This window comes from Fukomys damarensis, unplaced genomic scaffold, assembly GCF_012274545.1.
Source record: "Fukomys damarensis isolate Sample0158 unplaced genomic scaffold, DMR_v1.0_HiC HiC_scaffold_23, whole genome shotgun sequence".
In the NCBI taxonomy this organism is placed as follows: Eukaryota; Metazoa; Chordata; class Mammalia; order Rodentia; family Bathyergidae; genus Fukomys; species Fukomys damarensis.
The window spans coordinates 64,233,634-64,248,490 of NW_022900935.1; the positions used below are offsets into that span (position 1 = coordinate 64,233,634).

General features: G+C 44.5%; 1 protein-coding gene across 1 annotated transcript in view; it reads right to left on the reverse strand.

The window, feature by feature from the left end:
* The window catches only part of Nploc4 (NPL4 homolog, ubiquitin recognition factor), a 59,180-nt gene that overhangs the window by 29,667 nt on the left and 14,656 nt on the right, over positions 1-14,857 (reverse strand). The window contains exons 6-11 of the mRNA XM_010618746.1: positions 13,027-13,075; positions 12,094-12,188; positions 9,647-9,770; positions 8,786-8,965; positions 4,528-4,614; positions 655-726 (exon numbers count right to left, since the gene is read on the reverse strand). Coding sequence (XP_010617048.1) covers positions 655-726; positions 4,528-4,614; positions 8,786-8,965; positions 9,647-9,770; positions 12,094-12,188; positions 13,027-13,075 — 607 coding nt within the window. The remainder of the gene's footprint in view (positions 1-654; positions 727-4,527; positions 4,615-8,785; positions 8,966-9,646; positions 9,771-12,093; positions 12,189-13,026; positions 13,076-14,857) is intronic.

Genomic DNA, 14,857 nt, shown 5'->3' on the forward strand with positions numbered 1-14,857 from the left:
TTTTTTTTTTTTTTTTAGTTTTTTGAGACAGGGTCTCACTACATAGTTGAGACTGACCTGGAACTCACTATGTAGCCCAGGCTGGTCTCGAACTCACAGAGATCCTCCTGCCTCAACCTCCTGAGTGCTGGGATTACATGCGTGGGCCACCACGCCCAGCGGAACATCAGATTTTATGGCATCATATCAAATAGGCTTTCATTTCTTCTTTAGAAAACAGTAAAAGGTGAGCTACATCTCAGAAACCTGTTGAAACAAATTCATGTAATTCCTAGCCACTGTGGACTCCTCTAAAACCACCCAGACCAGGAAGGCTGGAAGAACTAGGGACATTCCCCACCCCAGTCTGAATGGATGAAGGGCTTTGCTCTACAGACAAAACTAAGACCCAGTCCTAACTTACTGAGAAGGCTGTCTTGAAAATAATTTGGTCTGAAATGAGAACCAAGACCTGTCATGTAAAGGTACAAGATCTCAATAATGACTATAACTGTACTGTATAGCTAAAATGTACCAATAAACTCATGAGGAAAAAAAAAAAAAGAAAATAATTTGGTCTGGAAGTCTGTATGAGCTCTGTAGCACTCTGAGTCACAAGGCAGCATGATTCATGCCAGGCGCAGGACTGTACCAGCATTCCTGTCTCAGCCTCACCTTATTTCGACTGTATCGGACTGTGCCCTTTCGAGTATCTTCTGAGACGAGGTCTGTGAATATCCAGCCAACCTTAATGAAAAAGGAAAGTATCTTTTGAATCTCTCCCTAAAACAGATGGCGATGGTTCCTGGCTTCTGCCCAAGGAGCATGAGAAAAGTGTCCTGGCAGAGAGCCTTCCTTCCTGCAAGCCCCATGAGCAGCTCCACAGCAAAGCTGCCAGGCCATACCAGGGCTTCCAAACCCTGCTCAGAAGAAACTAGCCTCCTCTCTCTGGTGCTACTAGGCTGGGCAAATGCAGGGCCCACTGATCCATCAAAAAGGGTTCTGCTCAGCGCAACTGTGCCACACTTGCAGGGTACGGGACCATGTGAATGGGACCAACAAATTGTGGTGAAAGAGAGCTTATCACAAACAGGAAGACAGAAAAGAACCAAACACTAAGAAGTTTCCAAAGCTAGGTCTTTCTCCACGTTTTAAAAACAATTCCCTAGCAGGGGAAAAAATGAGAACCAAGACCTGTCATGTAGAGGTACAAGATCCTAACAATGAATGTAACTGTACTGTATCCCTAAAATGTACCAATATACTCAATTAAAAAGAAAAAAAAAATTCCCTAGGGAAAACACCTAAACTTCTAAAGGATGACCTCACTCCACTGGCTCATAGCCTCAGGGCAGGGAGGGGAAGGAACCGTCTGAGGTCACAGGATCTGAAGAACAACCCCGAAGCACCTGAAAGGCCAATCAGAGCTGGGGAGGGCACCCACTGTACTGCGACCCAGGCCTCTGTTGGCTCCCCAAATCAGAATTCACGTGTCTGTCCCAGCAGCTCTACAGGCCAGCCAGGCACAGCTGTCCACCTCTATCCTTGGGAACAACGATGGCTGACCACTGCCCTCTCCAGCACAGCCTACTGCTCTGCTCATCAAACCACTGGGCACACTCAGGATTGTCACTGTAGTCCGATGCCCAGGCCAACACAGGCCCAAGGAGGTCAGCAGAGAAGAAAGCGAGACTGGAGGGTCAGACTAACCAGGCAGTAGAGGGTAACTACACCTACGTCAAGCAGAGTCAAAATGAGGCCCAGGTGAGGAACTGGTAGTTCATAAAAGGCACTTAGATAACTTTTATACTTTGTGTTATGTTGCCATGAACTGAAAATTGTGACACACATATGTCAACAACACTAGACAAGGGCCAGGGATTTAGCTCAGTGGCGCCACCTACCTAGCAAGTACGAGGTCCTGAGTTCAATCCCCAGTACCAAAAAACAAAACAAAACAAAAACCAACAACACTAGAGCAGCTTCTCATTTAAAAAAACTTCAGAATTGAAATCAAAATGACCCTACATGGGCTGAGGATTTAGCTCAGTGGTTCCAGTGCCTGTCTCGCAAGTGCAAGGGCCTGAGTTCAATACCAAGTACCAAAATGACCCTACAATGAGATGTTCACTTCCTGTTAAAAACTGTTAAGATATTGTTTCCCTAACAGAATAAAACTAAAAAAAAAAAAAAAAAAAAAAAAAAAAAAAAAAAAAAAAAAAAAAATACATTATCTTTGCTCAGCACATTCCTGGGCTTTAAATCACATTTCTAGCCTTCCTCCCCATGCTACTCTTACATAGTTACTAAAACTGGACTTCTAAGATTATTTCAATTTCACAGCTCAGTTTGTCTATAAATATCAATCTACAGCCAAGTGTGGTGGCGTATGCCTGTAATCCTAGAATTTGGCAGGCTGAGGCAGTAGGATCATGTGGAGTTCAAGGCCAGTCTAAATTATATATGGAGACCTAGCCCAACAAAACCGACCCCCCCCAAAAAATCAATCAATCTATGGTTTGAGACAAACTATAACAACAGATTCTGAAAGAAAATCTTACTCTTCTAACTAAGCCAGAAACCAAGAAGATCACAGGCTCAGACACTTAAAAAAAATGTTTTTTGAGACAGGGTCTCACTATGTAGATTACACTGGCCTTGAATTCACTGTAGCCCAGGCTGGCCTCAAAAGTGCAGCAATCCTCTTGCCTCAGCCTCCCAAGCGCTGAGATTACAGCCCAGCTAATACCTATATTATACACAGGAAATTTGATAATGATGAACACTAAACTTACTGGAAAATAAATTAGGTAGAACTCTTGAAGGGGGTGAAGGGAGGGTGGGGACAAGGGGAAAAAATGAGAACCAAGACCTGGCATGTAAAGGTACAAGATCCCAGTAATGAATGTAACTGTACTGTCTACCTAGAATGTACCAATAAATTCGATTTAAAATAAAATTTAAAAAAAAGAACTCTCGAAGACATTGGCATAGCAGACTTTATGAACTAATTCTCAGCAGCATGAGAACTTGCACAAAGAATCAACAACTGGAATCTCAGTGCATTAAAGTTTTCGCAGTACAAGAGAAATCACCAACAAAGCTAAGAGAAAACCTACAATGTGGGAAAAAAAAAATTTAACCAGCTACTCCTCAAAGGACTACTATCTAGAATATATAAAGAACTCAAAAAAATCAGACCCCCCCCAAATACAAAGACCCAATTCAAAAATGAGCATCTGAAATGAACAAACATTTCTTAGACAAAGAGGTAAAAGCAGCAAATAAATATATACAAAAATGTTCAACATCACTGGTCATTCGAGAGATGCAGATGAAAACAACCTTACCCCAAAAAGAATGGCTGCTATCAAGAAATCAACCAATAACAAATGCTGGCGGGGATGTGGGGAGAAAGGGACCCTTCTCCATTGTTGGTGAGTGCAGACTGGTGCAACTACTGTGGATATCGATATGGAAATACCTCAAAGAACTAGGATTAGAGGTCCCATTTGACCCAGCTATCCCTCTGCTGGGTATTTTTCCAAAAGAATCATACCACAGTGATATATGTGCACCCATGTTTATAGTGGCACAGTTTGTAATAGCTAAAACTGGGAAACAGCCCAAATGCCCATCAACTGGAGACTGGATCAAGATGTGTTTTTTTCTATAAAATGGAGTACTACTCTGCCATAAAGAATGAGAAATTAGAAATACTTATAGCTAAATGGATGCACATTGAGGCTATACTTTTCTCTTTTTTGGGGTACCGGGGATGGAACTCGGGTCCTTGCCCTTTTGAGGCAGGCCACGGAACCACTGAGCTAAATCCCCACCAGCCCTTGAGGCTATACACTTAAGTGAAATATATAGGACACATCTGAGTAAATACCGAATAGATTCTCTGGTGTGAAAAACTAAAAGTGTAAATAAGGTTCAAATGGTATAATTGAGAGTGTGAATTAGGAAGAAAATGGCTAAAGGGGAAGTGAGAAAGGGAGAGGAAAGAAGGGAAAAGAAAAAAATCTGAAAAAAGAAAAAATGCAAACAAAGTCTTTGTAAATAGGGAAGGGTGAAGGGGGTGAAGGGAGGCAAGGGGAAAAACAAGAACTAAGTCATATCATGTAAAGGTACAAGATCCCAATGATAAATGTAACTGTACCGTTTGCTTTAAATAAATGGAGAAAAAAAAAATCTAATGATGATAGACAAGGTAACACCAGGGGTACCACATGCATAGGACAGAAATGAACCAAGCAATGCAAGGGGAATGCCCTGGTCAGAAGTGGTGCGGCTGACAGTTTTTTAAATGATGGGACCTGGGCCAGGACCATGTTTTACGCTTAATGAAGTAGTCCTATCTCCCTCTATGTCAAAGCCACACATGAGCGTAAGTGAGACTCCACACAGGTCATGCCTGCAACTGACCACGTGCAGCTAAGGAGCTGGTTCCAGACGAAGACTGGCCACCCTGCCTGCCTTAACAGCCCAAGTACAGGGCCTGGGTCCCCCCAGAAGGCCCTAGCTGACAAGAGGACTTCATACCTTCCTTAGGCCAAGTTTGGCAGCAATCTCATCAACTACCTCGGCTTTTGGATCTTCCAGAAGCTCCAGGCTGTTCTGTGTACCAATCTGTCAGGAATTAAAGGGAAAAACAGAATCAGAGGACAGGCACTAAAACCAATGCCCTCACCCCTTTTTCCCCTCCAAGGCCACAGCAACCCTTCCACTAGCAAAACAGCCCACAGCCCCCTGGTCATCCCTCCTTGGACTACAGAGCCCTTCAGCAGGGTGTGCTACAATGCTGTGGATGAAGGATGGGAAGGCTGTCTATGCCATCCGACTGAAAGGAAGCTGTTTTCAAAACTCCCTTGGACAGCAGGATTTATAAACAAGCAAGACTGTAGATATGATGTAGCTCTAGTCCCAGAATCAGCCTTACAGCAGTAGTGTGCCATGCTGTAGGGTCAGTGCCCCACACCACTACCAAGACAGAGTCAGAGATACAGCCTGACCTGCACCTGCATCAAGAGAAAGGCTGTGCACACTGTAACTTGAGTGCCAGGCAGCAGAACACTTGTCTCGGGCTGTGCTCACAGGACACTGGCCTCCTGGAGGGGAAAAGTCTTGCCAGTATCTTTTATTTTCATTTAAATGCAGCTTGTAGGTCATGAATAAGCATCACTCCAAGCAGCAACCCCAGCCTCACAGGAGGATCACTGACAGTTCGAGACCAGCCTGGGCTACGTAGTGAGTTCTAGATCAGACATTTTTTTTGGTACTGGGAATCAAACTTGGGTCCCTGCGCTTGCAAAGCAGACACCAGAACCACTGAGCTAAATCTCCGGCCCTAGGTCAGTCTTAACTACATAGTAAGACCCTGTCTCAAAAAACAAACAAACAAAAAAAGAAACCCCAGCCTCAGGGATAATAAAGTGAAGGTTATCCAAAATTGAGTTATATTCACCAGGCACAGTTTTGTTTTCTCTCTCTCTCTCTCCCTCCCTCTCCCTCTCCCTCGCTCTCTGTTTTTTGGCAGGATCATGCTGCTTCCAGCCAGCCTTGAACTCACTCTGTACCCCAGGATGGCCTTGAACTCAAAGCAATTCTCCTGCCTCGCTCTCCAGAGTGCTGGAACTACAGGCGTGCATCACCATGCCTGGTGTCTTTGTTATAAATCAGTCAAATTTTGTCAAAACACCAAAAAACTTTTTGTTTCCTGGTTACCACCCACGTGGAAGGCATAAATACCTCCAAAGTACAGATAAAATCCCAAGCTCAAGACAAATCTAGAAGATACTTGCTCAATGACCCATGGCAGCAGTGGCTTTAAGTCCTGACAAGCAGGAGGTTACTCAAGGTGAACTGTTTCAATGTCCTGGACCCAGAGATCGGGATCTCTGCTGCTGCCAATCTGGACACCAGAGGTTCGGGGTTTGTTTTGCAGTATAGGGAACTGAACCCAGGGCCTTCCAAGTGGTAAACAAGTGCTCCACCACCAAGCTACATGCCCAGCCCATTTCATTTATTTTTTAATCTTGGGACAGGGTCTCACTATGTGGCCCAGGCAGGCATCAAATTTGCAATCCTGCCTTAGCAAGCAAGTAGCCAGCATTATAGGCATGTACCACCATACACAATCAGGCTTCTATTCCAAATTTTTTCAATTATCCTTTTAACAGAACTATTAAATTCTCCATAAAAGAGGCTTTCTACAAAACTGAATTGACTGTTCAACCTGGGCATGGTGGTGCACACCTATAATCCCAGCACTCAGGGGGCTAAAGCAAGAGGAGCATCGTAACTTCAAGGGCAATCTGTATTACACAATGAGACCATATCAATGCCCCCAAACAAAACAAAACACAATTCTCAGCTCCAGATTACAGCACACACCTAGTGGCCTGAGGCTAGATGAGCCAGGTCTCTGTGTGGGTCTCTGGTGCCATCTGGCATCACTTTGGGACTGCACCGTGACAAAAGACCTCAAACTCAAACTCCACAGTCCCATGGAGATGCCAAGTGTCCACCAGGGCAGCACACTCAGAACCTGTACAACAGTCAGAGAGGGCTCATCTACTTGTTAGGAGCCACACACCACTACACTCCAACTGGCACCCACCTGCCGCTGGCAGTCTCAGGTCCTGTCCACAGTACCCAAAACAGGCCCCCAGCAGGGGCTGCCAGGCACCCACCCTGGTCGGGTGGTCTAAGGGCAGGTCAGCCACAGAGTGACCTCCGGAACAGAGGGAGGTCAGGAAAGCACAAGCAGTGCAATGAACATGCAGAAAAGAGGGACAGCACCACGGCATACCAATGTGTCTGCTTAGGCTAAAAAATCACACCGTCAACAGGCCACAGGGGTTCTGAACCAAAAGCAGGTGAAGTGGCCTACACCATGTTTGTAAACTGACTTTGCAACTATATAAATGTGGTTTTCTTCCCCATGAAACACCAAATATAAAGTATAAAGAATTTTACAGTGGGCGGGGGATTTAGCTCAATGGCGCCACATCTGCCTCACAAGCACAAGGTCCTGAGTTTGATCCCTAGTAGTTCAATTCTTTTTAGGTAACACAAAATTTTATAGCGGACACCCATGCCCTACCATCTAGATTCAGAAACAAGTCTGTCCGTTTTTTTTGAGACAGTCACACTATGTAGCCTGAGCTCTTCCTACCTTGGCCTCCTGAGTGCTGGGGTTACAGGTGTGCAACACCAGGCCCATTTGTCTATCCCTCTTGTCACCTACCAATCCAGTGCATTTTTCTGTTGGATTTTAAAGTACCTTGCAGGGCCAGAGGTTTAGCTCAATGGTTCCGCCACCTGCCTTGCAAGAGCAAGGACCAGAGTTCAATCCCCGGTACGTACCAAAACAATAAATAAAGTAGCCTGCAGACACTAGCACACATCCCTCAAAATACATCACAGGTACATCATTAACTAGAATTCAATATTTGTTTGTTTGTTTGTTTGGTACCAGGGATCGAACTCAGACCCTTGCAATTGCAAGGCAGGTGGCAGAATACTGAGCCAAATCCCTGGCCCTCAATATTTATTTAGCTTTCATTTGTTGTTGTTGTTGAGATCCTGGGGACTGAACCCTGGGCCTTCACTCTACATCCCTAGCCTTCTCATTTTGAGACAAAATCCTGCTAAATTGCCCAGTCTGGACTCAAACTTGTGACTCTCCTGGCTCAGTCTCTAAGAGTGCTGAGATTATAGGTGTGCTCTACTACAACCAGTAGACTATTTGTTTTTGTAACAAATTTTATATAATGAAAACACACCATATAAATACTTTTTATAATTATAAAGTAAATTAAAATTTATGTAAGCATACAAACACCAAATTTTACAAATCAAAAACGTGTCACTGATTGATGGCATTATCACACAGAGATCTTTCCTAGCTTTTTGTTTGTTTTTGTGTTTTGAGACAGGGTCTCACTATGTAGTTGAGACTGACCTGGAACTATGTATCCCAGGCTGGTCTCAAAATCACAGAGATCCTCGATCCTCCTGCCTCAGCCTCCCCAGTGCTGGGATTATAGGCATGCACCACCACACCCGGCTCATACCAATCTTTTTTTTTTTTTTTTTTTTTTTTTATTCCCCCTGTGTATCCCAGGCTGGCCTCAAATTTGTGGTGATTCTTCTGCCTCAGTCTCTCGGATGCTGAGATTACAGCCATGTGCCACCATACTTGTCAGTAGCTTTAAAACAGTGACTGTGACCCCCTAGAAGGATATATCCTTGCCTCATTAAAACTTTTTACCATTTACAGCCCTATTTTGGTAGTCATTTTAGCTATTTTTTATTCTGAGATTGGATGATGTATGGTCCAAGTCAAAGAATATGAGTCAATCTGTGGTACTCACATCCTAGGAGTCCTGTAGCTCTGCCTCCCACAAGGCAGGAAACACAGAACTATGGAGTAGACCTGAAGCCACTGCTCCCCAGTACTGGGTCAAAGTGCAGACCCAGAACTCAGACAGCAGCTGCAGGTACTGGGTCAGAGCATATTCCACCTCTTCAGGTCAATAAACGTGCAAGCATGTCAGAAGAGTATCTGTACTCTAAGAACTGAGATATTACGGAAAGGGTCTTACTCTCCAGTAATTCAGAAAACTAACGTGCGCATTCATGTGGGTGTGTATGTGTGAGTGCTCGTGTGTGTAGCAAGAGAGAAGGTGTACAAATGATGAAGCAAATAGAAGATGCAATATAAAGAGTGCATCCACACAGCCTTCTAAACAAGAGAACACAGCTCTCCATAAATGTAAATCCCACACAGATGTACCTGAGGAGGTTCGTAAATTGCAGCCACCTCAGCCCTGATGCCAAGGGGAATGTCTTTGTGCTCCGTGTACCGTCCGTACAAGTACCCAAAATGCTGGTTTCCTGTCTTCCTCCAGAAGTCTAGGAAGCGGTCAGCAACAGTGTGATTCTCAAACATAATGTTGTCTACATGTCTGTATTTCTGTAGAATTAACAACAGTGGGCTACATAAAAAGATTCCACTGAAAACAATTCATTTTTCTAAAACAAACCATCACAAAGTTTCTTTCATCTAGTTCTTTAGGGAATTAAAAAAAAAAAAGTTTCCACAATCTCTAGAGCAAAAAACAGTTTTCAGGAAGGAGCAAATAAATGGGTAAGAAAAGAGAGGAATGGATGCGTTCCCCTGCATCTAAAAGGCCATGGTGTGCTCTAAGGAACTGGATGTGGCTAGGTGACAGCAGGAGTAGGGTGCATTGCTGAGAAGCATCAGTGAAGACTGACATCCTTCCCCCCACAGCAGGTGGCTCTGGAAAGACTCCATCATTAGCCTCCAGAAACAATTTTGTTTATTTTTGTGACAGGGGCTGTAACTCAGTGCAAAGGCCCTGGGTTCAATACCCAGTACTGCCAATCAAAAACAGGCAAAAATCATAAGCCTTAGCATTTAAACAGTTCAAGAAAATTCCACCTCCACATAGACAAAAAAAAAAGGAACCAAAATTCCTATACCATAGGAGCAAGAGCTAAAAATTTTATAAACTACATCTTCCGCACCAACTGATGGATCACCTGGGACTCTGCACACATACCACTCTGCTGGAGGCAGCTCTTCTCCAAGAAAACACCCACCTCTCAGCAATGCCAAACCGAGCCGGCTCACCTGTCTATTCAGGGTGATGGCGCTGGGTTGGCACTTGGTGCAGATGCCATTAGGCCACGGGAGGTGTCCCTCACACCCTGACTTAATCTTGCAGCTGATGTTCTCCAAGGCAACAAACTTCCCCCTGAAGGAGAGAAACAAGTGAGCATGTGTGCAACCCTGAGAAGGCTGGCAGGAGATGGAGAAGTATGTGAAGCAGCTCACACACACCACAAACACATCCCAGGCAGGTGTCAAGTGTGCTGCATGGGGGATCCACACTAAAACCACAGTGGCAGGACTCTACAGCCCAGCTTCAGTCCTGTGCAAACACACGGCTCGCTCCCCACAGGAACACAGTCTCCACTTTCAGCTATGCCACATATCCATAAGGTTTTCAAGCCACTGCTCAGTATCTATTGACTGACCTGTGCCACTCAGAGGAGGTTTGGGCAATTCATTAACAACTATAACATTAGCAGACCAGTACTTACACACTAGTAAAAAAATTCGTATTCTTCAGAAAAACCTAATTAGGATACATAACAGTGATACCTTCAATCTGCTTTTAGCTAAAAAACCAACCAACTGCCAGGCATGGTGGCACATGCTTGTAATCCCAGCACTCAGGAGGCTGAGGCAGGAGGATCGCTGTGATTTCGAGACCAGCCTGGGCTACATAGTGAGAGTGACATTCTCTCTGGTCATTCTCAACTACATAGTGAGACCCTGCCTCAAAAATAAATAAATAAATAAATAACCAACCAATCGAACAAAAACACACACAAAAAAAATACAAAATTTGTTAGAAGCCTGTCAAGAAGGAAGTCTTGGGGGCCAGCGATTTAGCTCAGTAGCACCACTCCTGCTTTGCAAGTGCAAGGTCCTGAGTTCAATCCCTGGTACCAAAAAAAAAAAAAAAAAAAAAAAAAAAAAGCAAAACATAGTCTTAGGCCCTGCTCTGAACTTAGGATGAATCTGTACACGTGACATTAGTTTTCTCATTCACAAAATAGTCTAATAATTTCATTTTATTTCACTTTTTCCAGAACCTCACTGAGGTATAGGTATAGGACAAATAATTATATGGATTTAAGGTGCACAGTGTAGTTTTGTTTTGAAAATAAAATTGAATGTATTTTTGGTGCTCAAGATGTTTTATTTTTGTTTGCAATAGCAGGAATTGAACCTGGGGCCACAAACATGCGAGATAAGCACTCCATCACTGAGCTACACTTTCAGCCCTTTTTATCTTCAGACAAGATCTCGGTAAATTGCCCAGGCTGGCCTTGAACTTGTGATCCTCCTGCCTCAGCTTCCTGAGGAGCTAGGATTACAGGTGTGTACCACAGCATCCAGCATCCAGCTGTTCATGACATTCTAAAATAAATACATGCTGTGGAATGGCCAATCTGAGCTAACAGGTACACACATGGCCTCACACATTGACCAGTCTAATTTTTTTGCGGGGGAGGGTACCAGGGATCGAACTTGGGACCTTGCGCTTTCAAGGCAGCAGAACCACTGAGCTAAATTCCTGGCCCTTGACCAGTCTATTTTCATAAGCCAAGGGCACACTGGTCTCTGTGCACCTGAGAGGCCATGGCACACTGCCCAGCACAGGTTATATTCCTTGACCTAGACTGACAAAGACTGATCAGGCTACTTTCACTGCACTAAAACCCCCTTGTTCCCTGGTCCAGACTGCCCTACAGCTTTTCCCACTGACAGAAAAGACTAAGCTTCTAAGTAGGGTTTTTTGCCAGATCTAACACTTTTGAAAACTCATTTTAGAATGTCAGCAGGTTATCATAGAAAATCTACAAATCAGGAGAATGTGATGTTCTTCACAAAATGTTGCTGACTTGGGCTCGACCGGTCTCTGCTTGTCATACTAACAGGACTTACAGAACTACAACTGAGGTCTGTCATTCTGGTAAGGTGTACACAGAATGTGTGCACAGACCAGCACTTGACATGGGGTAAAGAAATCAAAATGCTCTCATTTAGACCTTTCTGGCCACCGCTACCATCTGCCTTCAGAAGCTGAGAGAAGGCTGCCTGCCTGCCTGTGGGAGACAACCACAGTAGTAGCTGAAGTGCAGGCCTTGCCGTGGGCTGCACTTGTACTTCTGTGAAAACAAAACTGAAGGGCTCCCAAGGGATGAAATGGCTGAGCTGGGGAAATCATGGGGCAGTGGTCTTTCTACAAAGGAGAGGAAGAGCTCCGACCCACAGAACCAACAGGCTACTATCAAGGGTGCTGGGCACATGGCAGGGGCCATGGCAGGATCTACCCAGGCATCTACCCCAGCTCTGGGCACTGTGGACATGCACCAGGCTGACTCCCATGGATCCCCCCCTTCTAATTCAGCAAAGTTCCATTGCTTTGTGCCTCGCTGTAAGCAACAAGTGCCACAGACAGAAAAAGGAGTTCCCATATGCAGAGGTCACTTGCAGCTGCTTACTTATCGGCCCCTCCGGTCAGCTTCCGGATGTAAGCATGGAAGGACATGTGCTTCACAGGAGGCTCCAGGTGGTTTAGGTAGTCCTCGTCGAATGGCTGCCAAAACACACAAAGAGCAAGCAGTCATGTGTCTGTGGGATGGGTGGGGCACAGGGAGCCCACTGTGCAGGGGAGCAACCCAGGCAGTGCAGTCTCCAAGGTCAGGATGCAGGGGCAGCACACAAGTTGGAATCCAGGTCATAGCCCAGCTCACCTAGTTCTAAATCAGAATCAAGTTCTTCTCCACTTTTCAGTTATCTTTTCAAGATTAAATGTACTAATACTGAACACTAAATGTTCATAAAGCAAATTAATTTCCAGGAAATTTTTGCAGAATGTCATGCCACAATCTGGTTGAAAACAAAGCTCCTCGCCTAGCCTAAGTGGGGCTCTGGGTTCGATCCCCAGGACCACCAAAACAAAAGCACATATGAGGCCAGAGGGGCTGCACAGAGAAGAAAATCAGGTTGGTCTTGCTCCCATGAGCTCACCGTTCCCATATTACCAGTCAGCATTATCACAGTAACTTCCATCTCACCAGAACAAAGCAGCAGAGCAGACAGGATTCAGTCACAGTAAATCAAAGCAATGACAAGCACCAGCCAAAAGGCCCCACTCTGTGTCAAAATTTTAAAACGACTGTTACAGGGAGCCCACTGTACATGCTCTCCCTTTATCACAGCAACACAAATGCTTCAGCCATTCATAATCCACCCAGAAGGTCGCTCCCATAAATAAAGGCTCATCCCCTTTATGCCACTTGCACTAGAGACTATGAGGCCCAGGGCAACAAATAGGTAAGTTCTTTAACCATGACATTCAAGTGCAGGGACTCAGAAGTGCATAGACAGCTCTGTTACCAGTGGCCAACCCTGCTGGCCAATCGAGGACTCACCTCCAGAGGCACGCAGTGCACACACTTTCCCAAGGGGCCATGGCGGCATCTGAGGAGAATACAAGCAGAGAAAGGCAGAGCAATATGTAGATTATTTTTCTGTTGCTGCCTCCCAACATTTTTGATATTTATTTTTGGTTTTTCAAGACAGGGTCTCGCCGTATAGTTCATGCTACCCTTGAATTCGCTACATAGCCCAAGCTGGCCTTGAACTCAGTGATCCTCCTGCCTCAGCCTCCCAGGTACTAGGATTGCAGGTGTGCAGCATCACGCCTAGCCACATTTTTTATATTTAAAATGTACTACATACTTCAGTAAAGCGCTTCCCTACCCATGAGAAATGATTTTAGATGACACATGGGTAAACCTTTTTAATAGTTCAGTACTGGGCTAGGGATTCAGTTCAGTGGTGCCACTACCTGCCTCACAAGTGTAAGGTCCTGAGTTTGATCCCCAGTACCCCCTAAAAAAAAAATTAAAAAGTTTAGTACTTACAAGAAAAAAACTGACCAGCATATCAACTTGTGATTTCATAGTTTCTTTGTTTCTTCTCGGTAATGAGGATCAAACTCAGGACCTTGCACTTGTGAGGCAGGCAGCAGTACCACTGAGCCCGATTTCATGGATGTTAACCAAGGGGCCAGGGATTTAGCTCAGTGATTCCGCCACCTGCCTCACAAGTGCAAGGTCCCAAGTTTGATTCCCGGTACCAAAAAAAAAAAAAGAATGTTAGTTCATGGATATTAACCTCTTAAAATGATACTAAAAGTAAAAGGAATGCTTATACCATGTGAAAGGCTCTGAGTTCAAACCCCATCATCAAGGGGGGAAAAAACACACATACAGATGAGATTTAAAGCTCATTTAAATAATAAAAATGCTAATTAAATAAGATAGCTGGTAGTATACAGATATGGCAAAACCCCTAAGAGTGCTGTGTGAGTAACCTGAGTGTGAAAAATACCCATTTCACGAACATTTTGTTTCAACTTTTTCAGTATATGTGCTGTGAAGCAAGCACCACTTCATGTCCACTTTAGGAAAACAGATAAAAGATACATGCGTGGGTTCCCAATATTTTCAGTCCAGAAGCTTAACCTGTATGATAATATGGACAGATGTGCTCAGTTTCTGAGGGTCACAATGAAGCTGCCAGGAAAGTCAAGCTCTGTCCCTCAGGTCTCTGTTACATTCCATTCTAAATGGGGTCAGAATTCTCTAAGAACAGGAGTCCCACACTTCAGAGCAGAAACAGCCTCTGTCTCCTACTCTGCCAGGTCAGAATTAACATAGACATGTGCACATATGCACTAGAAGACTGCTGATGACGCCATGAAGGCCAGACCTTGGAAGGGAGAAGACACAAGGTCACCGAAAGGAAACACAAGTGGAAGAGGCCAGTAACAGCCACAAGCACCAAGTGACTCCATACCACATGCAGCGGAGCAGCATTTGTGACTCTTTCATCTAAGACATCAAAGTTGCCAATGCAGCGTCTGGAATCCTACTATCTCAATGTCAGCACACGTCACATTTACAGAGCAATGCATTTAAAAAGACTCTACAGCAGAGACAAATAGCCTTTGCTCAGATAATTTCACATCACTGAGGATAAACTTAGATGTTTCTAATTAGCGTCTTTAAAAAGTTCTGAAATTCTAAATAGTAAAAAAAAAGCATAAGCCGGGCATGGTGGCACACACCTGTAATCCCAGCACTTGGGAGGCTGAGGCAGGAGAATCTATGTGAGTTTGAGACCAGCCTGGGCTACATAGTGAGTTTCAGGTCAGTCTCAACTACATAGTGAGAGACTGTCTCAAAAAACCAAAAA